At 46.2% G+C, this 26,731-nt stretch overlaps 1 protein-coding gene across 1 annotated transcript in view; it reads left to right on the top strand.

Moving 5' to 3' along the window:
• Window positions 1-16,021: 16,021 nt before the first annotated feature.
• The window catches only part of CEP164 (centrosomal protein 164), a 123,653-nt gene continuing 112,943 nt past the window's right edge, over window positions 16,022-26,731 (top strand). The window contains exons 1-2 of the mRNA XM_040325466.1: window positions 16,022-16,140; window positions 24,693-24,800. Of these exons, the coding sequence (XP_040181400.1) occupies window positions 24,716-24,800 (85 nt within the window). The 5' untranslated portion in view covers window positions 16,022-16,140; window positions 24,693-24,715. The remainder of the gene's footprint in view (window positions 16,141-24,692; window positions 24,801-26,731) is intronic.

Below are 26,731 nucleotides of genomic sequence, written 5' to 3'. Positions count from 1 at the left end.
CACCGCCGATCGCGGGTACCTGGCGGACATCGCGGCCGCCAGGCACACGCATCGGCTTCCCAGCGATGCGCCGGGCACGTTGTTTCCCCGCTGCGCGCCCCCAGCGGCGCGCACGGGGAATGTCAACAAGAGGACGTTCAAAGACGTCCACTCGGCACTTGAGAGCCGCGCTGTGGACGTCTTTCGTCCATAGCGCGGATCCCAAGTGGTTAAACAATTTGAAGTTAGAAGCTGATTGGCTACCATGCACAGCTGCACCAGATGTTGCACACTCCAGGTTTAGGCTGGGTTCACAATTGTGTGAATTGGATGTGGATTTCGCTGCATCCAATTCTTATTACAGGAGAGTGTGAGTGGCTCTCAGTGCAGCCGCTTCACACATCTCCGGGGCGGCCGCAGAGCGCACTGCAGAAAGGTCCTGTGCATCTTTGGATGAGTTTCAGGTCCGAATTGGAGTCGCAGATTGTGTAAACCCAGCCTTAGTAAATCTACTCCTGTGTGTTCTCCCCGTCTCCTGTGGCTACAGGAAAGAAAATCAGATCATCAATGGCCAGGTTTAGAGTTGGTGTCAGTAGACGTGTCACGCCTCGTACACATGATTGGAATATCCAATGGAAAAAGTCAGACGGAATTATTTCATCGGATATTCCGACTGTGTGTTTGCCCCATCTGAGTTTTTCCATCGGAAATTCCGACAGACTTAGAAAGACTCAATCGGAAATTCCGTTCGTCTGTATGGAACTCCGACAGAGGAAAAAAAACACGCATGCTCAGAATCAAGTCGACGCATGCTCGGAGGCATTGAGCTTCATTTTTCTCGGCTCGTCGTAATGTTGTACATCCCCGCGTTTTTAACGGTGGGAATTTGGTGTGACAGTGTGTATGCAAGACAGCTTGAACGGAATTCCGTCAGAAAAATCCGTCGGAGTTTATCCCGACGGAAATTGCGATGGTGTGTATGGGGCATCAGTGTGTTTTAGGTAGGACGAAACAAAACGTGTACTCTTGTGTCTTGGCCCCACTAGGGGTACAAATGACAAGTAACACACGCATGCGTGGTATTGCTGCGATCGTCAGGAGTAGCAGAATTTATTGTGTTTTTTTTTTTTTGGTGGGTCATGGTAATGGCGTAAAAATATCCAGTTATAGTTAATTTTTTTACTATTTTTGGACAGTTTAACAGAATTCAAGAGATATTCATCAACATGAACCATCAAATGAAAGTTCACTATGGGCCAGATTCACTTAGAATCGCGGCGGCTTAACGTATCGTAGATACGTTACACCGCCGCAAGTTTTCATCGCAAGTGCCTGATTCTCAAAGCACTTGCGAGAAAACTTACGCCGGTGGCCTCCGGCGTAAGCCGGCGTAATTCAAAGGGGCGTGTGCCATTTAAATTAGGCACGCTCCCGTGCCGGATCTACTGCGCATGCTCCGTTTTGAAATTCCCGCCGTGCTTTGCGCGAAGTGACGTCATTTTTTCGAACGGCGAAGTGCGTAGCGTACTTTCGTATTCCCAGACGTCTTACGCAAAAAAAATTGAAATTCGACGCGGGAACGATGGCCATACTTTAACATGGGCTGTGTAAAATTAGGGCAGCTAAAACGACGACTAACTTTGCGACGGGAAACTAGACTAGCAGCGACGTAACGAACGCGAAAAACCATCGTGGATCGCCGTAAGTACTAATTTGCATACCCGACGCTGGTTTACGACGCAAACTCCCCCCAGCGGCGCCTGAGGTATTGCATCCTAAGATCCGACAGTGTAATTCAATTACACCTGCCGGATCTTAGGGCTAGCTATGCGTAACTGATTCTATGAATCAGTCGCATAGTTAGGAAGACCCTAAAACAGAGATACGACGACGTATCTCTTTTGTGAATTTGGCCCTAAGTCCTGAAAAATACATGGGATGATCCATCTGGATACACAAAGTCCAGGTTCACAATATTGTGTTGCTGTGCAGGTGTGATTGCGCATGCACAGCAATCATATTCATTAGAATGAGCCTGTGGGAAACGGTCCTCCACCCTTTTTCCAGATTACTCCTGCAGGGTGACCGCATAGTGCTGCATTTTGAAATGAATGGGGGTGCTGTTCCCAAATGCCCCCCTATGCGTCCGATAGGAAGAGCAGCGTGCTTGGGCTGCAGGTGCGAGCATGCATGCGATTTAACCGCACTCCTGGCTGCACCCTCAACACTGTGAATGAGTAGTTATGATGATATGTCTGGTTTTATGAACATGTCAAAGCTGCAAAATTGGGCTTAGGCATTAAAGTGGAACTAAAGGCACTAAACGTTCCTCCTCTCTAATGTTCGGGTATGATTCTGGAACAACTGGGCTGTGCTGGCTACCTAAGCGGAGCTGTGCATGCGCAGCTCACTCTACATGTCACAGAACCCTGTGAGCAGGCAGGTGTATATTATAGAGACAATGCTGGTCCCTCCTGTGATAGGAGTCTGCCTGTCCTTCCCTATAGGATTTGTATTGGTGATGAAGGAGATGATAGAAGGTCGTATGATAAAGATGAATGGATGGGAGAGAACTGATCGGATACAGGTGTAGCAGTAAGATCGGCATCCCATGAAAATTGGCATCCCTTGTAGCAACTGAGCATGTGCCGATTTCAGTCCATTGAAATCGAGCGCAGAGCTGCTGCACGACAACACAGCTGAGTCAGATTAACTCTGCACGCGCCGAGAGCTATTGCCAAGGAACACTGCATCAGGATGACCGCGGGGGACACAGGCTTGTATAGGCTACCTACGGGGGGGGGGGGGGGTTCAGTCTATATGTGGGGGGTCAGTCTGTATGTCATGGGGGGTGGTGGTCAGACTGTATGCCGCAAGGGGGGGTCAGACTGTATGTCAGGGGGGTCAGACTGTATGTCATGGGGGGGGGGGGGTCTGTCTGTATGTCATGGGGGGGGGGGTCAGTCTGTATGTCGCAAGGGGGGTCAGTCTGTATGTCGCAAGGGGGGGTCAGTCTGTATGTCATGGGGGGTGGTGGTCAGACTGTATGCCGCAAGGGGGGGTCAGACCGTATGTCACGGGGGGGGGGTCAGTCTGTATGTCGCATGGGGGGTCAATCTGTATGTCGCAAGGGGGGTCAGTCTGTATGTCGCATGGGGGGTCAATCTGTATGTCACAAGGGGGGGTCAGTCTGTCGCAAGGGGGGTCAGTCTGTATGTCATGGGGGGGCAGTCTGTATGTCATGGGGGGGGCAGTCTGTATGTCATGGGGGGGGGGCAGTCTGTATGTCACGGAGGGGGGGGTCAGTCTGTCGCAAGGGGGGGTCAGTCTGTATGTCATGGGGGGGGCAGTCTGTATGTCACGGAGGGGGGGGTCAGTCTGTCTGTCACGGGGGGTCAGTTTGTATTTCACAGGGGGGGCCACAGTCAGCATGTCACGGCCAGACCACATGTCCCGGGGGGGGGTCAGTCTGTATTTCATGGGGGGGGCAGTCTGTATGTCATGGAGGGGGGGTCAGTCTGTATGTCATTGGGGGGGGAAGTCTGTATGTCATGGAGGGGGGGGTCAGTCTGTATGTCACGGGGTGGTGGCTGGAGCCCAGGGGTCATAAGTTGAGAGGAGACGATCTATCAGAGGTGTTGCTCTCTTGTTGGGGAATGGGGGTATTTCAGTATTTTAATTTGTGTGGCAAAGATTTGTGAGTGAGGGGGGGGGGGGGCAGTTGTTGGGAGGTGAGGATCTTGTAATTTTTTAATATTATAAGAGGGAGTGCAGATTTTTATGGTCTGCTTTACTAGAGGTGGATTGGATTGTGGGTGGACAAGCAATATAGTTGACCCCAGACATGGAGAAGACACATAGCTAATGAGTCACCTGATCACAGGAAGAGGCTGTGTTATCAGAACAGATAAGGACATTTATACAGATTTTCATGGCCTGTAATATTATAAAAGGGGAGATGCAGATTTTCTTGGCCTGTAATATTATAAGAGGGGGATGCAGATTTTAATGGCCTGTAATAGGGTTGTCCCGATACCGATACTAGTATCGGTATCGGGACCGATACTAAGCATTTGTGCGAGTACTTGTACTCGCGCAAATGCTCCCGATGCTTCCCCCGATACTTCCCCCCCAACCCCCCCGCCGCGAGCGGGTGGAGAGGGGGCGGAGAGCGGGCAGAGCAGAGCACTCCTCGGGTATGGAGGAGAGGAGACCTGCCGCCGCCGCTGCTGCCTAGTCCCCAAAGTGAAAGTCAAGCCCCCCCACCCCCGCCGCTGCCGACATCTAGTTGATCAGCGCGGGGAACATACAGCTTTCATTTGAATAGCTGTGTGTTCCCCGCGCGCCTCGTCATGTATAGCCCCTCCCCCTTGTCCGGGCACTTTAATAGACATATCACCCGTCCCAGGATTGGACGGGTGATATGTCTATCAAAGTGCCCGAGCAAGGGGGAGTGCTTATACATGACGAGGCGCGCGGGGAACACACAGCTATTCAAATGAAAGCTGTATGTTCCCCGCGCTGATCAACTAGATGTCGGCAGCGGCGGGGGTGGGGGGGCTTGACTTTCACTTTGGTTTGACTTTGCACATTTACCCCGCGATATACAGAGGGACACTGACAGCCAGAGGGAGATGAGTGATGTCAAGGGGGTAAGCTCCCTCCCCCCCATCCCCGTGCACACCGCGCCGTCCCGCGGCTTAACCCCTCACCTCCCGGCCCTGATAATCACTTCACTTCTCACGGATGGCTCCGGGACTTGTAGTACGGAGATCTCCCCTCCCCCACTGGGTCCAGCCAGAAAGTTACAGTGTGTGTAATCCCCCAACAGTCCACTGCACAGCACCGGTCCCTGGATGGGGGGCGCTGTTCCCGGTCAGAGCTCGTCCTCTGATAGGATGACAACACTCACCATCTATATTGAGGAGCAGGAAATGTGTTATCACTACAGACCCCCCCCCCCCCCCCCATGTATAATATAAGGAGGAGGGGAGGTGTGTGTTGTGTAGAGATGGCAGGGGGAAGTCATTACCCAGAGGAGAGGATCAACACTCAGAAATCAACAGGTCCTCTTCTCAGACACATAGAAAGAGAGAGAGAGAGAAAGCAATGTGTACTTCTATGGCTGATCACACTGAGCCCCCACTAGTGTAGTCCATTCCATCCACACTGAGCCCCACTAGGCTGCATTTGGGGACACATGGCTGCATTTTAAAAAAAAAGTATCGGTATTCGGTATCGGCGAGTACACAAAAAAAAGTATCGGTACTTGTACTCGGTCCTAAAAAAGTGGTATCGGGACAACCCTAGCCTGTAATATTATAAGAGGGGATGCAGATTTTCATGGCCTGTAATATTATAAGAGGGGATGCAGATTTTCATGGCCTGTAATATTATAAGAGGGGATGCAGATTTTCATGGCCTGTAATATTATAAGAGAGGATGCAGATTTTCATGGCCTGTAATATTATAAGAGGGGATGCAGATTTTCATGGCCTGTAATATTATAAAAGGGGAGATGCAGATTTTCATGGCCTGTAATATTATAAGAGGGGGATGCAGATTTTCATGGCCCTGTAATATTATAAGAGGGGATGCAGATTTTCATGGCCTGTAATATTATAAGAGGGGATGCAGATTTTCATGGCCTGTAATATTATAAGAGGGGATGCAGATTTTAATGGCCTGTAATATTATAAAAGGGGAGATGCAGATTTTCATGGCCTGTAATATTATAAGAGGGGATGCAGATTTTCATGGCCTGTAATATTATAAGAGGGGATGCAGATTTTCATGGCCTGTAATATTATAAGAGGGGGTACAGATTTTCATGGCCCGTAATATTATAAGAGGGGGTACAGATTTTCATGGCCTGTAATATTATAAGAGGGGGATGCAGATTTTCATGGCCTGTAATATTATAAGAGGAGATGCAGATTTTCATGGCCTGTAATATTATAAAAGGGGAGATGCAGATTTTCATGGCCTGTAATATTATAAGAGGGGATGCAGATTTTCATGGCCTGTAATATTATAAAAGGGGAGATGCAGATTTTCATGGCCTGTAATATTATAAGAGGGGATGCAGATTTTCATGGCCTGTAATATTATAAGAGGAGATGCAGATTTTCATGGCCTGTAATATTATAAGATGGGATGCAGATTTTCATGGCCTGTAATATAAGAGGGGATGCAGATTTTCATGGCCTGTAATATTATAAGAGGGGATGCAGATTTTCATGGCCTGTAATATTATAAGAGGGGATGCAGATTTTCATGGCCTGTAATATAAGAGGGGATGCAGATTTTCATGGCCTGTAATATTATAAGAGGGGGATGCAGATTTTCATGGCCTGTAATATTATAAGAGGGGATGCAGATTTTCATGGCCTGTAATATTATAAGAGGGGGATGCAGATTTTCATGGCCTGTAATATTATAAGAGGGGATGCAGATTTTCATGGCCTGTAATATTATAAGAGGAGATGCAGATTTTCATGGCCTGTAATATTATAAGAGGAGATGCAGATTTTCATGGCCTGTAATATTATAAGAGGGGGATGCAGATTTTCATGGCCTGTAATATTATAAGAGGGGGATGCAGATTTTCATGGCCTGTAATATTATAAGAGGGGGATGCAGATTTTCATGGCCTGTAATATTATAAGAGGGGATGCAGATTTTCATGGCCTGTAATATTATAAGAGGGGATGCAGATTTTCATGGCCTGTAATATTATAAGAGGGGATGCAGATTTTCATGGCCTGTAATATTATAAGAGGAGATGCAGATTTTCATGGCCCTGTAATATTAAAAGAGGGGGATGCAGATTTTCATGGCCTGTAATATAAGAGGGGGATGCAGATTTTCATGGCCTGTAATATTATAAGAGGGGGATGCAGATTTTCATGGCCCGTAATATTATAAGAGGGGGATGCAGATTTTCATGGCCCGTAATATTATAAGAGGGGATGCAGATTTTCATGGTCAGGGGGTCACCTTTCTTCAAAGTGGAAGTTCCATTTTTCGGCTGAACTCCACTTTAAATGCTTAAATGGACTATTGTTGTATAGGTTGAGTCTTGCTGTCTGAGATTTGGTGTCGGTTATTTATTTACTTTTATTTTTCATGCCCTGTTTTTTTTTTTTTTAATAAAATTCCCTGTTTTGAAAAGTTTATAAATCATATGTTTCAACATCAATAAAATGGTCAGTGCCTATTTTTGCTCATACGCTTGCCTTGTTGCCTTTTTCCTTAACTTTTGTCTTTCAGTTTGTTGTTTGTTTTTGACCTCCGGAAGCTTTTACCCCCTTTATGACCATAGTATTGTTTGCTATTCAGCACTGTGCTACTTTTACACTGGGGCGCTATGGGCATCGGCGGTAAAGCGCCGTTATTTATAGCAGCGCTTTACTGTAATTTTTGTGTCTTTTAACCGCCACTAGCGGCCGAAAAGTGCTTTTTCAGCGGCGCTGCCCATTGATTTCAATGGGCAGGAGCACTTTAGGAGAGGTGTATTCACCGCTCCTACAGTGCCTCAAAGATGCAGCTAGCAGGACTTTTTTTTCTGTCCTGCCAGCGCACCACTCCAGTGTGAAAGCCCAAGGGAAGAAGACACTCTTTCTAGGCGCATTGCAGGCGCTATTTTTAGCGCTATATGGCCTGCAAAGCTCCTCAGTGTAAACGTAGCCTTAGGCTGTGTTCACACTTGTCCTACAAACGGTCCTACATTGGGAGCTCATGTAGCATGACGTGTGAAAATCAATGTTTCCCTATGAGAGCTGTCTTAAAGCGGGGGTTCACCCTTAGAGGGCACTTTTCCCCCTTCGCTTCCTGCTCGTTATTACTAGGGGAATCGGCAATTTATTTTAAAATATGTGCAGTACTTACCCGTTTACGAGACGCATCCTCTCCGTCGCTTCCGGGTATGGGCTTCGGGAATGGGCGGTCCTTCTTGATTGACAGGTTTCCGAGAGGCTTCCGACGGTCGCATCCATCGCGTCACGATTTTCCGAAAGAAGCCGAACGTCGGTGCGCAGGCGCAGTATAGAGCCGCGCCGACGTTCGGCTTCTTTCGGCTACGAGTGACGCGATGGATGCGACCGTCGGAAGCCTCTCGGAAGGCTGTCACTCAAGAAGGAACGCCGGCTCCCGAAGACCCATACCCGGAAGCGACGGAAGAAGATGCAGCTCGAAAACGGGTAAGTACTGCACATATTTTAATATAAATAGCCGATTCCCCTAGACCGAACGAGCAGGAAGCTAAGGGGAGATTTTTTTTTTTTTTTTAAATGGGTGAACTCCCGCTTTAACTGGTCCTACACAAGTCGGTCCGACTTTGAAAATGCTCCCTGTACTACTTTTGGTCCTACATTGATCCTACTTCAACCCATTGACTATCATTGAAGTCGGACCAAAGTAGTATCCTGTTCATGAAAGTAGGATGGATGTAGGATCAATGTAGGATAAATGTAGGACCAATGGAGCAGAGCAAAGTAGGATGAAAGTAGTGTAGTAGTGTGAACCCAGCCTTAGGCTGGGTTCACACTGCACACTGGAGCGGCTCACAGCAGGGGGTCCAGTGAGTCCTGTTCACCGTTTCAGGTCCGAATTTTGGGCTGAAACAGAACAAAAGACGCACATAGAGATCCGGTCACGATCTCCTGACATGCGAATTGAATGCAGAGAAATCCTCATCCAATTCGCACTAATGTGAACCCAGCCTTAATTGGAAATTACTCGGTCATGCAATACTTTACCCAAATGTCTGGGGTCCCAAATTTGGCAGAGATAGGAAAGGTCTACCTCTGGGGGCCACTAGTATCCCTGTACCAAGTTTGCCTGTACCTAGCACTTCTGGGTTTTTGGTCAGCTTGGTGTAGTATGGGAAGCTTAGAGTGGGCACAGCTTTGGCCCTGAACATGTACCGGGGTCCAAATTTGGCACAGCGTTAGGGGAGGACCTAGCCCGAATTGTTCTGGTCAACTTTTTCATGGGCCACTTGGGAGTGTGTGGCCCTTGGGCAGTATCACGGCGCAGGGAGTGCTGAGTACTCCAGGAATCTCTGGACTCTCAACTATTTAACAGTACGTGCAGCGCGGGGCTCCTCAATGCCTGGAAAACTTCATATTCCAAGTGCACACTTTCCTGGATAAGCTCTCAAAGTTTTGGTTCTGCAGCAACAACCAGCTGGATATTGGTTCAAGTCAAAAAATTGATATTTGCCAGCACACCATGGATTGACAAAAAAGTAGCATCCAAATAGGTAATTTATTGCATGATCACAACATAAGAAGAGTTCACTCTCCTCAATGCCTGTGTCCACAGCTCAAGCCCCTGGACATGTTTGGGGCCCAAGCTGTGGCCCCTCAAAGTTCTTGATAGTGTGCGATAGATTAACATAGTGGGCCAAGCTAGCCTAAATTTAGGGCCCCCTTGGTAGCCAAACCACGTAGCCCAGGGGCACCAATATTGGTACCACACACACATTTTGGGTCCTATGCTTCATTTTCAGGTGGACCTGCATTGGGGTAGAATTTGCCCGACCATTGTGGGACACAGGAATTGTATCCATAAATTCGGTCCATAAATGTATATATTCTCAATGCACAACTCTTTCATCCGCTTTGGTTGCAGGGGATCTGTCACTGGTTGCGACTGACCCTTTAACATAATCTCCCTATGCAATCAAGCTTACCCAGTGTCCTTGGACACCATTGCTTCTGGTTCTTTACCTCTGATCCCCCGGGTGTTCCACGTATGTGATTAATTATGGGGGTTTGGTTATCTGATTAGTGGACAGATGTACCATATATACTGGAGTATAAGCCGAGGCACCCGATTCTACCACAAAAAAAAAAAAACTGGGAAAACGTATTGACCCGAGTATAAGCCTAGGGTTTCCATGTGCATGCCTCATTGTGCCCAATCTCCCTACCTGATCTCCGGCGATGTGTGACTAGACTGACGTTTAACATTGGAGTGTATGGAAGGGGTGCCCGGGTTTGAAAAATCGGTGCTCCCCATCCGTAGGTCCTCCGTACAACAAACTTTGCACACTTGTAGATGAAGAGTGGGGCTACATGTGTGCCAAGATTGGTGTCCAGGGGACCTATGGCAAAAGTTGAAGATGGACACAGACTCGAGTATAAGCCGAGGGGGGAATTTTCAGCATAAAAAAATGTGCTGAAAAACTCAGCTTATACTCGAGTATATACGGTATGTCTTTTCTATATGCGTATTTATATATTTACCTAGTGATTCTTTTTTTCTTCTCTTTTATTCATCCCCACTTCCCTCCCTCCCTCTTCCCCCCCCCTTTCCTTTTTTGCCTTCCGCCCCGTTTCCTCCTTTTGTTGTTTATTGACATATGTTCTTGTCCATAGACCACCAGTTATACCCACTGCTAGAAAATTGCATTTTTTATTTTATTTACTGCACCATGAAGTGCCTCCCGTGTCTGCTGTGGGGGGATTTACCTGTATTGGGTGCCTCTCTTTTGTGTTTTTTGATGTTCCATTGGGCTTTCATTTGTAAGCCATGCATGCCTATATAAATCTCTAACATTATTTATCCTGAAGAAGCGGCCAAAGCCACAAAACATGCAGAGGAATACGTCAGGACATACATCTCCATTCCTCACAATACTTGTGAGGTTTACCTGTTCTTTGTGAACCATTTATATCAATTGTGCAACAACTGTTTATGTTCTGCTGTACAAAATGTTTTTAATTATGTTTACCTTCTTAATAAATTTAAATTTTATACTTACTTTGGCCTAATCCTTGGGTACCGAGATCGTCCTCAACTTTCACAGTAGCGCGGGGCAAATTTGAAGCAGCCCCTGGCACACCCCCTTTCCAATATCCTAATACAAAGGATGATGGTAGCCACCTCTATCCCTAGACGTAACTAATTGAGGCAATATTCTATATTGTACGCTGAATAAGGGTCCATGTAGTAATTACTGTACACAACAATGAAAATGACATGATCACTAACACACAGATAAACAAACAACACACAGAGTTTTTAGAGGTGAAAATGTTTTTATTGGCAGAATGAACAGTACATCAGAAATACATTTGACATATCACTTATAAGAAAGCGGTAATTAGCGCGCCAAATAGCCATCGCCTACAGCGGCACTTGCACCCAAAGGTTTAATGAATAGGCTTGGATCCGAAGATCAGGAGGTAAAGAAAAAGGGGGAAGAAAGATAAAGGCAGAAAGGGTTGGAGAGGGGGGAAATTGGGGGGGGGGGGGGGGGTCTGCAGGGAAAGCCTGGGGTGGAAACAGTAACTTGGTAAATGAGGGGTATCCCTACATCTTTAAGGAAAGGTACACACAGAGTTTAAAAAAAAAAAAATATTTAAATATTATAAAGCACTCTAAGGAATAAGGAAGCCTACTTACTCCAAACCAAAAAATAATTAGGAGCCCCCACCGCTGGCTACACAGACGGATAGACCCCCCATGACTGAAAACCCACAAAACAAAATACTGACACCTCAGATTGACCCCCCCCCAACTGAAAGACCAGACTGAACCCCCCGCCACTAATACATGTCACCCCCAAAATAAAGACAATGATAATTGCTTTCTAGCGGCTTGCTTTTCCACCTCTATGGCAGTTGATGGGTTAAAATGGTGTCCTCCCACAATATTAAAGCGGATGAGCGCTGAAAAAAAATATATAAAAGTCAGCAGCTACAAATACTGCAGCTGCTGACTTATAATATCAGCACACTTACCTGTCCTGGAGTCCAGCGCCGTCCGCAGCAGAGGAGGAGCGATCAGCGCCATCCATGGTGAGGGAACCAGAAAGTGAAGCGCTCCGGCTTCACTGCCCGGTTCCCTACGGCGCATGCGCGAGTCACGCTGCGCCTGACGATTGGCTCCCGCTGTGTTCTGGGAGCTGAGTGTTCTCAGAACACAACTGGGGGTGAGAGGTGTCTTTAGACAGGTATCTGCACCCCCCTCCCCCCTGAAAGGTGTCAAATGTGACACCGGAGGGGGGAGGGTTCCAATCAGCGTGAGTTCCACTTTAGGGTGGAGCTCCGCTTTAATAATACAGACTGTGAAATGGTGTATCCTCCCTAATATTACAGCCTCTTATAATATATCAGGCCATGAAAATCTGTACCCCCTGCATCCCCTCTTATAATATTACAGGCCATGAAAATCTGCATCCCCTCTTATAATATTACAGGCCATGAAAATCTGCATCCCCTCTTATAATATTACAGGGCCATGAAAATCTGCATCCCCTCTTATAATATTACAGGCCATGAAAATCTGCATCCCCTCTTATAATATTACAGGCCATGAAAATCTGCATCCCCTCTTATAATATTACAGGGCCATGAAAATCTGCATCTCCTCTTATAATATTACAGGGCCATGAAAATCTGCATCCCCTCTTATATTACAGGCCATGAAAATCTGCATCTCCTCTTATAATATTACAGGCCATGAAAATCTGCATCTCCTCTTATAATATTACAGGCCATGAAAATCTGCATCTCCTCTTATAATATTACAGGCCATGAAAATCTGCATCCCCCTCTTATAATATTACAGGGCCATGAAAATCTGCATCCCCCTCTTATAATATTACAGGCCATGAAAATCTGCATCTCCCCTTTTATAATATTACAGGGCCATGAAAATCTGCATCCCCCTCTTATAATATTACAGGGCCATGAAAATCTGCATCTCCCTCTTATAATATTACAGGGCCATGAAAATCTGCATCCCCCTCTTATAATATTACAGGCCATGAAAATCTGCATCCCCCTCTTATAATATTACAGGGCCATGAAAATCTGCATCCCCCTCTTATAATATTACAGGGCCATGAAAATCTGCATCCCCCTCTTATAATATTACAGGGCCATGAAAATCTGCATCCCCTCTTATAATATTACAGGCCATGAAAATCTGCATCCCCTCTTATAATATTACAGGCCATGAAAATCTGCATCCCCTCTTATAATATTACAGGGCCATGAAAATCTGCATCTCCTCTTATAATATTACAGGGCCATGAAAATCTGCATCCCCTCTTATATTACAGGCCATGAAAATCTGCATCTCCTCTTATAATATTACAGGCCATGAAAATCTGCATCCCCTCTTATAATATTACAGGGCCATGAAAATCTGCATCCCCTCTTATAATATTACAGGCCATGAAAATCTGCATCTCCCCTTTTATAATATTACAGGCCATGAAAATCTGCATCTCCTCTTATAATATTACAGGCCATGAAAATCTGCATCTCCTCTTATAATATTACAGGGCCATGAAAATCTGCATCCCCTCTTATATTACAGGCCATGAAAATCTGCATCTCCTCTTATAATATTACAGGCCATGAAAATCTGCATCTCCTCTTATAATATTACAGGCCATGAAAATCTGCATCCCCCTCTTATAATATTACAGGCCATGAAAATCTGCATCCCCCTCTTATAATATTACAGGCCATGAAAATCTGCATCCCCTCTTATAATATTACAGGCCATGAAAATCTGCATCCCCTCTTATAATATTACAGGCCATGAAAATCTGCATCCCCTCTTATAATATTACAGGCCATGAAAATCTGCATCCCCTCTTATAATATTACAGGCCATGAAAATCTGCATCTCCCCTTTTATAATATTACAGGCCATGAAAATCTGTATAAATGTCCTTATCTGTTCTGATAACACAGCCTCTTCCTGTGATCAGGTGACTCATTAGCTATGTGTCTTCTTCATGTCTGGGGTCAACTATATTGCTTGTCCTATATTGGACGCCCTCAGTCGAAGTCGGAAGTGACGAAACGCGTCAGGGCGTGGCTACAGACAGACGCTACACGGAAGTCGAAAGTGCGTTCCACCGCGCTCCATCATTCGCCCACCACACAGGAGAACGAGACCAGCTGATTTTGCAGTTTATGCATTCATTATTCACATTATTGTACAGGCATTAACTAAAGGGTTTTCCATACTTAGCAGGGGACATTGCTCAGTCACATTACACTATGATCTCTGTGTTTCTTTGCCTTCTATGTACCCCCGCCTGAGTTGATTTACCTGTACAGTACCTGGATCACTTGATGGTTTGTAAGCAAATCACATTCAGATTTGCAGTGGTAAGCCTATTCCCTCCTTTTTGGGCGACTTATCCACATTTTGGTGCATTCACAAATTAATTTTTGTTTGGTATTAGGTGCTTATATACCATTGATCGATCACCTCCCTCACCATCACTTATTCAGGATATTTAACAAAACAGAGTATATCTGTTTATAGCGCTGTTTTATCACTTTGAACAACTGTTCACGTTTATTTGATAACCTTTTATATTGCTTGTCCACCCACAATCCAATCCACCTCTAGTAAAGCAGACCATAAAAATCTGCACTCCCTCTTATAATATTAAAAAATTACAAGATCCTCACCTCCCAACAACTCCCCCCCCCTCACTCACAAATCTTTGCCACACAAATTAAAATACTGAAATACCCCCATTCCCCAACAAGAGAGCAACACCTCTGATAGATCGTCTCCTCTCAACTTATGACCCCTGGGCTCCAGCCACCACCCCGAGACATGCAGTCTGCCCCCCCCCCCCCTCCGTGACATACAGACTGCCCCCCCATGACATACAGACTGACCCCCCCCCCCTCCGTGACATACAGACTGACCCCCCCCTCCATGACATACAGACTGACCCCCCCCTCCATGACATACAGACTGCCCCCCCCATGAAATACAGACTGACTCCCCCCCCCCCGGGACATGTGGTCTGGCCGTGACATGCTGACTGTGGCCCCCTCTGTGAAATACAAACTGACCCCCCCTTGCGACAGACTGCCCCCCCCCCTCCGTGACATACAGACTGCCCCCCCCATGAAATACAGACTGACCCCCTCCGTGACATACAGACTGCCCCCCCCATGACATACAGACTGCCCGACCCCCACCGTGACATACAGACTGACTCCCTCCGTGACATACAGACTGCCCCCCCCCATGACATACAGACTGACCCCCCCTTGTGACATACAGACTGACCCCCCTTGCTACATACAGACTGACCCCCCCTTGTGACATACAGACTGACCCCCCCTTGTGACATACAGTCTGCCCCCCCCCCCCCCCGGGACATGTGGTCTGGCCGTGACATGCTGACTGTGGCCCCCCCTGTGAAATACAAACTGACCCCCCGTGACAGACAGACTGACCCCCCCCTCCGTGACATACAGACTGCTCCCCCATGACATACAGACTGACCCCCCCTTGCGACAGACTGACCCCCCCTCCGTGACATACAGACTGCCCCCCCCATGAAATACAGACTGACCCCCTCCGTGACATACAGACTGCCCCCCCATGACATACAGACTGCCCCCCATGACATACAGACTGACCCCCCTTGCGACATACAGATTGACCCCCCATGCGACATACAGACTGACCCCCCTTGCGACATACAGACTGACCCCCCTTGCGACATACAGACTGACCCCCCCCCCCCCCCCATGACATACAGTCTGACCCCCATGACATACAGTCTGACCCCCCCTTGCGGCATACAGTCTGACCACCACCCCCCATTACATACAGACTGACCCCCCACATATAGACTGAACCCCCCCCCCCCCGTAGGTAGCCTATACAAGCCTGTGTCCCCCGCGGTCATCCTGATGCAGTGTTCCTTGGCAATAGCTCTCGGCGCGTGCAGAGTTAATCTGACTCAGCTGTGTTGTCGTGCAGCAGCTCTGCGCTCGATTTCAATGGACTGAAATCGGCACATGCTCAGTTGCTACAAGGGATGCCAATACTGCTACACCGGCCAATCCCCACATCTGAGCCCGCTGGCGCCCTCCTATGTCCGTATGAATCAGTCCTCCCACTGTGCACAATGTCTATAGACTACATCTCCCGACAGGCAGTGCGGTGTGACGTCCCGACTCCTCCTTCCATTGGCCCAGCAATTTGTAAACCAGTAGGAGCTCGCTGGACAGCCAATGACAGATTTGAGAGGGGGCGGAAGGATTCACCAGGGGGTGGGGCCGGAAGTCGATACTGTTGCTATTGCGGGGCAACGCAGGAAGCGTCCCTGGAAGCAGGACTGATAGTGAGGAGAGCAAGTCCTGCACACAGGTCGGTATATAATGTACAGTACAGGTACAGACTGGTCGGCATATAATGTACAGTATGGTGTCAGGTATAGACTGGTCGATATATCATGTTCAGGATGGTGTCAGGTATAGACTGGTCAGTATATAATGTTCAGTATGGTGTCAGGTACAGCGTGGTCAGTATATAATGTACAGTGTCAGGTATAGACTGGTCAGTTTATAATGTACAGTACAGTGTCAGGTATTGACTGGTCGGTAAATTATGTACAGACTGGTCTGTATATAATGTACAGTATGGTGTCAGATATAGACTAGCCGGTATATAATGTACAGTGTCAGGTAGAGACTGGTCGGAATATAATGTACAGTACGGTGTCAGGTATAGACTGGTTAGTATATAATGCACAGTACGATGTCGGGGTATAGACCGGTCAGTATATAATGTACAGTACAGGTCTAGACTGGTCAGTGTATAATGTACATTGTGGTGTCGGGGTACAGACTGGTCGGAATATAATGTACAGTATGGTTCTGGGTTTAGACTGGTCATAATATAATGTACAGACTGGTTGTATATAATGCAATGTACAGTGCGGTGTCAGGTACAGACTGGTCAGTATATAATTATCATGGTGTCGGGGTATAGACTGGTCAGTATATAATGTACAGTGTGGTGTCAGGGTATAGACTGGTCGAATATAATGTACAGTATGGTTTTGGGGTACAGACTGGTCATGATATAATGTACAGACTGGTCGGTATATAATGTACAGTGTCGGGGGTACAGACTGGTCAGTATATAATGTACAGTGATGGGGTATAGATTGGTCAGTATCTAATGTACAGTATGGTGTCAGGTATAGACTGGTCAGTATATAATGTACAGTGTCAGGTATAGACTGGTCAGTTTATAATGTACAGTATGGTGCCAGGTACAGACTGGTCAGCATATAATGTACACGTCTAGACTGGTCAGTATATAATGTACATTGTGGTGTCGGGGTACAGACTGGTCGGAATATAATGTGCAGACTGGTTGTATATAATGCAATGTAAAGTGCGGTGTCATGTACAGACTGGTCAGTATATAATTATTACGGTGTCGGGGTATAGACTGGTCAGTATATAATGTACAGTGTAGTGTCAGGGTATAGGCTGGTCGAATATAATGTACAGTATGGTTTGGGGGTACAGACTGGTCATGATATAATGTACACACTCTTTAGTATATAATGTACAGTATGGTGTCAGGTACAGACTGGTCGGTATATAATGTACAGTGTCACGGTATAGACTTGTTGGTATATAATGTACGGTGACGAGGTATAGACTGGTCAGTATATAATGTACAGTATGATGTTGGGGTACAGACTGGTCAGTATATAATGTACGGTGACGAGGTATAGACTGGTCAGTATATAATGTACAGTATGATGTTGGGGGTACAGACTGTACAGTATATAATGTACGGTGTTGGGGTACAGACTGGTCAGTATATAATGTACGGTGACGAGGTATAGACTGGTCAGTATATAATGTACAGTATGATGTTGGGGGTACAGACTGTACAGTATATAATGTACGGTGTTGGGGTACAGACTGGTCAGTATATAATGTACGGTGACTCTCTCAGGCCCCGGTCACCCTGTGATGTGAAGGACTCTCACATTGCAAGGATTTCAATGCTATTCTCTATGTGAGAATTCAGTATTAAGCTCCATTCACATATAGGCGGACAAAATCGTGGCGTTTTGTCCCGCGAATTGCGGCGGCAAATAGCGGCGTTTTGTACCGCGATTTGCGGCGACAAAACGCCGCGATTGTCCGCCTAGATGTGCCCCTAGGATGTGCCCCTCTATGGAGATGGTTCCTGAACGCCGAAAGCCGCCTGAAAAAAAGGTCCGGGACCTTTTTTCAGGTAGCAGGCGTACGGCGTTCGGCGTGGAGATGTGAACCATCTCCATAGAGGGCAATGTGTTTCCAGCCCTCTGGCGGCAGCGGCGTCACACTACAGGCGACAAAACGCCTAGGTGTGAATGGGGACTAAGGCCCCAGACGTCACTCCACACAAACAGGAGTTTGGGGGTTCTCTACATCATCTCTCTCTATCTCTCACCTAAAGAAAGGCGTTGAGCTAATGAGCTTGGACGCATTACAACATGCGACCAGAGCTTAGCGTTTAAAATTATAGTATGCACTTAAAGATTCCAATGCACAACTGTATGCAAGCGATTATCAGTATTACATAGCGTCGTGCATTAGGCCACTAATGGAGAAGGTATGAAATACATCAACCCTTAGCATAGAAAAGTTTAGGCGAACATGTTCCGCAACTTAGGGCATAGGCCCACAAACAGGTAGCACTTATGTCAAGCACGTAGTAAAGAGGCGTTGTTGAGACAACTAATAATTACATATGAGAGGCAATTATAGCTGAGGTAACTTGAAAGTAAATGTCCCTTTAAGATATTCCTTAACAACGAGAGCAGATCTTCCTATGGCACTACAAGTGACACAATAGCTACTTATCCGTTTGCAGGCTTCAGTGTAGGAAGTAGGGATTCCGTGCTGTAAGGTGTTCAGCAAGGAAGGCCTCAAGCTTGTCCCCAGCAATAGCTGTCTGTTGCAGTAGATGTAACAGCACTAAAGTAGTAGTTGCAGGCTGGAGCGGTGTTGCAGCATGGGAAGCGATGCAGTCCAGGGATTACTGGTAGCTATAGATTGGTTGTAGCCTAGCCGACTACGGCCGACAATAATAGAGCAAGGTTTAAGAGTAGTCTAATTGCCTTTATAGGCAGGAGACAGCTGCAGCTGAGCCGAATCCAGCGCTAATCCGCAGCTCACTTCCGCGTTCCAGGCTGGAACGCACCACGGCGATGATGTCATCGCGCATATGCGTTCCAGCACGGAACGCATTACGGCGCTGAAAGCGCCTGCAGTTACATAAAATATCCAGCGGGACAGTGCCTGTTACACATATTGGAGATGAGCCCCGGGGGGTTCTCATATTCTGTATTGCAAAAGTCCATTGCAAAAAGTTTTGGATGAAGCCCCAGCGGGACAATATATCGTAAATTTTACCATGAGACAGAGTCAAATGCCTTGCATATATCAAGGGTGATGAGGTAGGCAGGAATATAGCGTGAGTGAAAATTGTGGGGTAATGACCTAATTCTATGTGTATGATCCTTGTGGATCAAAAAGCCTATGATTGCGCTCAGTCGCAGAAAAAGTACTTTTGCAAATAGTTTAACATCATGATTGAGTAGGGAGATTGGGCAATAGTTGGACCAAATAGTTTGATTGGTCTTGGAAGCATGGTAAGTGTCACCATTAGTGATTTTCGGGCCTAAAAGAATAGCCATCAAGAATTAAAATAAAGGCTTTAGAAAGAAGGGTGGCAAGGCATTCCACAAATAGGCTGATGGCAGCCCATCGGGGCCAGGACCCCTATTGGCACTCACAGACCTTATTACCCATATCACTTATTGTACAGAAATGGGGCAGTCAAGATGAGCTTTATGTGAGATCGTAACTGTGGGTAGCTTACTGGCTTGCTCGGAAAAGGTATCAGAGGGTGCATAGAATGTTGATAAATGACGGTGGAATTTCTGCAACATTTTAATGGAATTGCTAGTGTAGTTCGTGTTCAAGGTTTTTAGGTATATGGGCTGTGGGAGATTAGCTCGTGGGGATCACCTTTTCTGAATGACAGTCAGCAAACAGACACTTTCTTTCAAATCTGGCGGATGCCAGGTTTATTTACAGGAGGTTTTCAAATAAAAATAAACAAAACGGTAAATTAAATCCTTGCCGTCCGGCGCTAAACTAAACAAATAGTCTCCTCTCTATACAATGCGGGGCTGGTCCCCGTCGCCCACAAAACATGCGGTAACGCAAACCTTTTAGTCCAACATGCAGAGCTCCTCTCACTCAGGTTCCTCCCTGATAGCTAGATTCAGGTAGGGGCGCGCAACTTTAAGGCGGCGTAGCGTATTGTATTTACGCTACGCCGCCTTAAGTCAGAGAGGCAAGTACTGTATTCACAAAGTACTTGCCTCCTAACTTACGGCGGCGTAGCGTAAATAGGGCTGGCGTAAGCGCGCCTAATTCAAATTAGGATGAGGGGGCGTGTTTTATGTTAATGGGGGGTGACCTGACGTGATTGATGTTTTTTACGAACGGCGCATGCGCCGTCTGTGTACATATCCCAGTGTGCATTGCGCCAAAGTACGCCGCAAGGATGTATTGGTTTCGACGTGAACGTAAATTACGTCCAGCCCTATTCACGAACAACTTACGCAAACAACGTAAAATTTTCAAATTTCGACATGGGAACGACGGCCATACTTAACATTGACTAGTCCAGCTATTTGATGGAATAACTTTACGCCTGAAAACACCTTATGTAAACGGCATATCTTTACTGCGACGGGTGCACGTACGTTCGTGAATGGGCGTATCTAGTCATTTACATATTCTACACCGAACTCAACGGAAGCGCCACCTAGCGGCCAGCCTAAATATTGCACCCTAAGATACAACGGCGCAGGCTGTCGTATCTTAGCTAGGTTTAAGTGTATCTCAGTTTGAGAATACACTTAAACTTAGGACGGCGTAGATTCCGAGTTAGGTCGGCGTATCTACTGATACGCCGGCCTAACTCTCTCTGAATCAAGCTTTGAGTCTCCAGACAGAGCCCTGCTGTGCTCTCTTCCTGGATATTTAAAGTCCAGCTGACTGTGAACTCCAGTGGACCCGAACATCCAGACCGGAAACCCAGCCTGCCACAGAGGCTAGAAAAACCAGCGGCGGATTTCGCTTCAGTCCCTTACAATGGAACGAATGCAGGGTGAAATGTACCTATTATTGTGTATCTCGCCTCGCATACCGTCACAGGGCTTACGGGTCTGATCCCGCTTGTGTAAATGCAAATTGTGTCAGGCTTGCTGGCTTTGACGAAGAAAGTGTAATGAGAGCGACAAACGTCTTTCTCTGTAAATTCAACTAACCGTAAGTCCAGTAAGTTCAGTTTGCACTTTCTCATATAGCAGTCTGTTTTCCCTTGTTGGATTAGATTGGAATTCAGTATAAGAATTGTGAAAGGCTTGTTCAAGTTGCTGTAAGCAAACATGCTCGTCACGCTTGAGTTGTGTGGCTACGTTAATACACTTGCCCCTGACAACTGACTTATGAGCTTCCCATAGAGTGATAAGAAAGGTACTTGGAGTATTTTTAAATTGGAGCTATGAAAATATCAAGGCAGTAAGCTGGGTTAGACAGTATGGAGGGATTCAGCGACCAAATGGTATCTGTCATCTTTGGAAGAAAGGGTAGTGACCAGTGCACAATGATCAGTCAAGGTGACTGGGTGTATGGCAGAGCCCAACACTAGAGGGATAGAGGCAATTGGTAGACATACAGGGAGTGCAGAATTATTAGGCAAGTTGTTTTTTTGAGGATTAATTTTATTATTGAACAACAACCATGTTCTCAATGAACCCAAAAAAATCATTAATATCAAAGCTGACTATTTTTGGAAGTAGTTTTTAGTTTGTTTTTAGTTTTAGCTATTTTAGGGGGATATCTGTGTGTGCAGGTGACTATTACTGTGCATAATTATTAGGCAACTTAACAAAAAAAAAAATATATACCCATTTCAATTATTTATTTTTACCAGTGAAACCAATATAACATCTCAACATTCACAAATATACATTTCTGACATTCAAAAACAAAACAAAAACAAATCAGTGACCAATATAGCCAATTTTCCTTGCAAGGACACTCAAAAGCCTGCCATCCATGGATTCTGTCAGTGTTTTGATCTGTTCACCATCAACATTGCGTGCAGCAGCAACCACAGCCTCCCAGACACTGTTTAGAGAGGTGTACTGTTTTCCCTCCTTGTAAATCTCACATTTGATGATGGACCACAGGTTCTCAATGGGGTTCAGATCAGGTGAACAAGGAGGCCATGTCATTAGTTTTTCTTCTTTTATACCCTTTCTTGCCAGCCACGCTGTGGAGTACTTGGACGCGTGTGCTGGAGCATTGTCCTGCATGAAAATCATGTTTTTCTTGAAGGATGCAGACTTCTTCCTATACCACTGCTTGAAGAAGGTGTCTTACAGAAACTGGCAGTAGGACTGGGAGTTGAGCTTGACTCCATCCTCAACCCGAAAAGGCCCCACAAATTCATCTTTGATGATACCAGCCCAAACCAGTACTCCACCTCCACCTTGCTGGCGTCTGAGTCGGACTGGAGCTCTCTGCCCTTTACCAATCCAGCCACGAGCCCATCCATCTGGCCCATCAAGACTCACTCTCATTTCATCAGTCCATAAAACCTTAGACAAATCAGTCTTGAGATATTTCTTGGCCCAGTCTTGACGTTTCAGCTTGTGTGTCTTGTTCAGTGGTGGTCGTCTTTCAGCCTTTCTTACCTTGGCCATGTCTCTGAGTATTGCACACCTTGTGCTTTTGGGCACTCCAGTGATGTTGCAGCTCTGAAATATGGCCAAACTGGTGGCAAGTGGCATCTTGGCAGCTGCACGCTTGACTTTTCTCAGTTCATGGGCAGTTATTTTGCGCCTTGGTTTTTCCACACGCTTCTTGCGACCCTGTTGACTATTTTGAATGAAACGCTTGATTGTTCGATGATCACGCTTCAGAAGCTTTGCAATTTTAAGAGTGCTGCATCCCTCTGCAAGATATATCACTATTTTTGACTTTTCTGAGCCTGTCAAGTCCTTCTTTTGACCCATTTTGCCAAAGGAAAGGAAGTTGCCTAATAATTATGCACACCTGATATAGGGTGTTGATGTCATTAGACCACACCCCTTCTCATTACAGAGATGCACATCACCTAATATGCTTAATTGGTAGTAGGCTTTCGAGCCTATACAGCTTGGAGTAAGACAACATGCATAAAGAGGATGATGTGGTCAAAATACTCATTTGCCTAATAATTCTGCACTCCCTGTAGGTGGCCAATGCTTGAGAACGTCAATGAGGATGGAAGTAAAAAGTATATTTACATTGTGCTGGGTTGGATTCTCGCTACGTATCGACTAAGGAATGTCCTTGAAATAAAGCGTGAAAGGATCCCAAGGGAATCACGAGATTGGGGTAAATATGCAGATTGATCCAAAAGAGGATATAGAACTTGGTTAGTGTACCCCCCCCCCCCCATGATCAGTGTGCCTTCCGAGTGGGAGGATATCGCTCTTGTGAAGAAGGGGACAGACGTGTTCCAGGCTTAATATGAAACTATTGTTGCCTCTGTATTTAGAAGGTGGCCAGTAAGGAGTAGATGGTGATCCTTCAGTTCACAAGTTGAGCTGACTGGTAGAGGACTCTCTTCTTTACTGTTGCGCTGGCCACATAAACCTGTAGATACTCAGAACCCAAAAAAATTTATGAGTGGAGTTTACCTGAAAAATTGTTCTCTTGTAAGCGGACTACAACTGCCTTGTGGTGCACAAATGTTTTGAAAGCTTTAATGCTTTTGCTGGGGGATTTCGCACCTTTACAGTTATAATGCTGCCGTTACAGTCCCCGGAACCAGGAGAGGGGAAAAGAGAAGGGGGGAGAAGAGGGGGAAAAAGGGTTGGAAGGGGGGGATAGAGAAGTTAGAGACAACCAAGACCTAATCGATATATAGGAATAGGGATAGAGAGTTAAGAGACAACCAAGACATATTCAAGATATAGAGATCGGGATAGAGAGTTAGAGACAACCAAGACATATTCGAGATATGGAGATCGGGATAGAGAGTTAGAGACAATCAAGACATATTCAAGATATAGAGATCAGGATAGAGAGTTAGGCCCCGTACACACGACAGAGGAACTCGACGTGCTTGGCACGTCGAGTTCCTCGTCGAGTTTTGGGATGAAGCCGCCGAGGAGCTCGGCGGGCCGCCTTCTCCCATAGAACAACGAGAAAATAGAGAACATGTTCTCTATTTTCTCGTCGAGCTCCTCGGCGGCTCCATCGAGCCAAAACTGTACAGACGACAGAGTTTCTCGGCAGAATCCGGGTTTTGACCGAGTTTCTCGGTGATTTCTGCCGAGAAACTCTGTCGTGTGTACGGGGCCTTAGAGACAACCAAGACATATATTACAATCAACAAAAATAAAATAACATCTTTATGCCCTCCAAAGTGGGCCAGATGGCGTCACTTCATACCAGAGAGGCTACTGCATGAAAGCCAATCGGAAAGGAAGACACTGAGGGGAGCAGTGGGAGGAGTTGGGTAAAGATAAGTTGAATGCAAACAGCAAATATGCCCAGATATTGGATCAATTCTGAGGGGAGGTCTTAGGACAAAGGCCTATTTTTTTATTTTCTGACTGATTCTTTGATTTTTAGATGTCACCCATGGCTCGAATTTCAGATAATGTCTGGCGTGTATTTCACGCTTAACATAAAGTCAAAAAAAGATTGATTAATGAGCAGAATAAAAGGCCAGGGGGTTCAGAGTGGATTATACAATAAAGGTCTTGTGAATGATTATGCTCTACTTTATTTTATACACTTTGTACTTTAATGTGTTTGTTTCTTTTTCAGGCTTCCGTTTCTCAGCCTACAAAATGTTGCCTATGCCTACTGGCCGAATGGGGGATCAGTTGATCCTAGAGGAAGATCATGATGAAAACTACATACCTCAAGAGCATGGTAACTTATAATGTATTGGGGTGGTTAAACTTGTGTGGTATCTGCTTTTAGTTGCAGTTATCTGTGCCAGTCCAAACTAAATTTTAGGGCATGTCAGCCCACTTTAATTGAACAAATGAAACATTCACATAAACATCAGTTGCCCATGCAGTTCTTCCACATCATCTTGAAAATGCAGAGCCACCTGGATCCCTTGTCAGCAGCCCCACTGCTCTTCTTACCAGTCCCTTACCAGACTGTGTTGCCGAGCTCTTCTGGTTCACTTGGCTGTCTTAAGCCTCGGACACACGATACGATTGTTGGCCAACCGAGCATCTGATTTTTGTCAAAAGGGAGTGTGCCAGGATCTTGTCTTGCATACTAACGGTACACAATTGTTATGCCACAAACACGAACATAGTGACGTACTATGAGGAATTTCAGCTCTTGAGCGCCACTTTTTCGGCCCTTTCTGATAATTTCATGTTTGGTGAGCATTGATTCCAAGCATGCGCGTTTGTGCTTTCTACTTTTGTGTGACAGATTTGTGTACTGACCGTGCGAAAATCGGACGACAAACCGTTGTCCGCCGAAAATTTGTTGGCTAAAAATTGTCAAAAGGAGCGTACTAACGATAAGATTTTAGGACAACAGTCTGTCAACAGACAATCCCCTGCCAAAAATTGAACCGTGTGTATGAGGCTTAAGCCTTTAGTTGCAGCGCAGTCCATTTCTGGCTTCTGAATAGGGGTTCTGCTGACACCACGCGGTAGCCCATCTGACTCTTGGAACGAGACCTTCTGGCTACTGACTGGGGATCCTCTGATCTCTGGATGAGACTTTCTTTCTCCAAACTGGGAGCCCTGACCTCCCAAAAACACAGCTTTCTCTGTTGATAGTCTGGAACTTCACATTAACCCTTAAAGCGGTGATTCACCCTAAAAAACAAGTTTCCACCATGAAATCCAGCATAATAGCGTGAGCTACAGTATGCATTTTATTTATTTGTTTGCGCCGTACTCACAGTTTAATCCCGTAGTTAAGTTTCAGACTCCCCGCGAGGAATGGGCGTTCCTATGCAGAGGGAACATGATTGACGGCCGGCTATGGCGCGTCACGCTTCACGAAAATAGCCGGAGTAGGACTCGGCTCTTCATGTCGCTATACCGCGCCTGCGCACAGACTAGGAGCTGACTGCGCAGGCGCCGTGAAGAGCCAAGTCCTATTTCGGCTATTTTCGGGAAGCGTGACACGCCATAGCCGGCCGTCAATCATGTTCCCTCTGCATAGGAACGGCCATTCCCCGTGGGGAGTCTGAAACTTAACTACGGGATTAAACTGTGAGTACGGCGACAAAAAATAAAATAAAGGCATACTGTAGCTCCCGCTAGTATGCTGGATGGCATGGGAGATTTTTAGGTTGCAACCCACGCTTTAAAGTGATTGTAAAGGTTCCTTTTTTTTTTTTTTTTTAAATAACAAACATGTTATACTTACCTCCACTGTGCAGCTCGTTTTGCACAGAGTGGCCCCGATCGTCCTCTTCTGGGGTCCCACGGCGGGTCTCGCGGCTCCTTACCGCATTAGATAACCCCCTCTGGAAAGCTCTCTCCCGAGGGGGTTACCTCTTGGGCACGCTCCTGTGTCATACACTTGGTGTCCATAGACGCTGAGTGTATGACTCGGCCCCACCCCCTGGCGGATTTGATTGACAGCAGCGGGAGACAATGGCTGCGCTGCTATCAATCTATCCTAAGCCGAGAAGCCGGAGAGAGAGCGACGCGAGATCGCGCCCACGGAAATTCGGGGCTCAGGTAAGTAAAACAGGGGGGCTGGGGATGCATTAAGGTGAAAAAACACGATGGTTTACAACCCCTTTAATACAAATCCTGTGTCATTTGTTTCCTACATTTTCACAGTGCCAGGGCCTTGTACTGTCATATATATATATA

This window comes from Rana temporaria, chromosome 10, assembly GCF_905171775.1.
Source record: "Rana temporaria chromosome 10, aRanTem1.1, whole genome shotgun sequence".
NCBI classification, from domain to species: Eukaryota; Metazoa; Chordata; class Amphibia; order Anura; family Ranidae; genus Rana; species Rana temporaria.
Note: the sequence above shows the minus strand (reverse complement) of the source record. Positions and strands in the feature narration are given on the sequence as shown.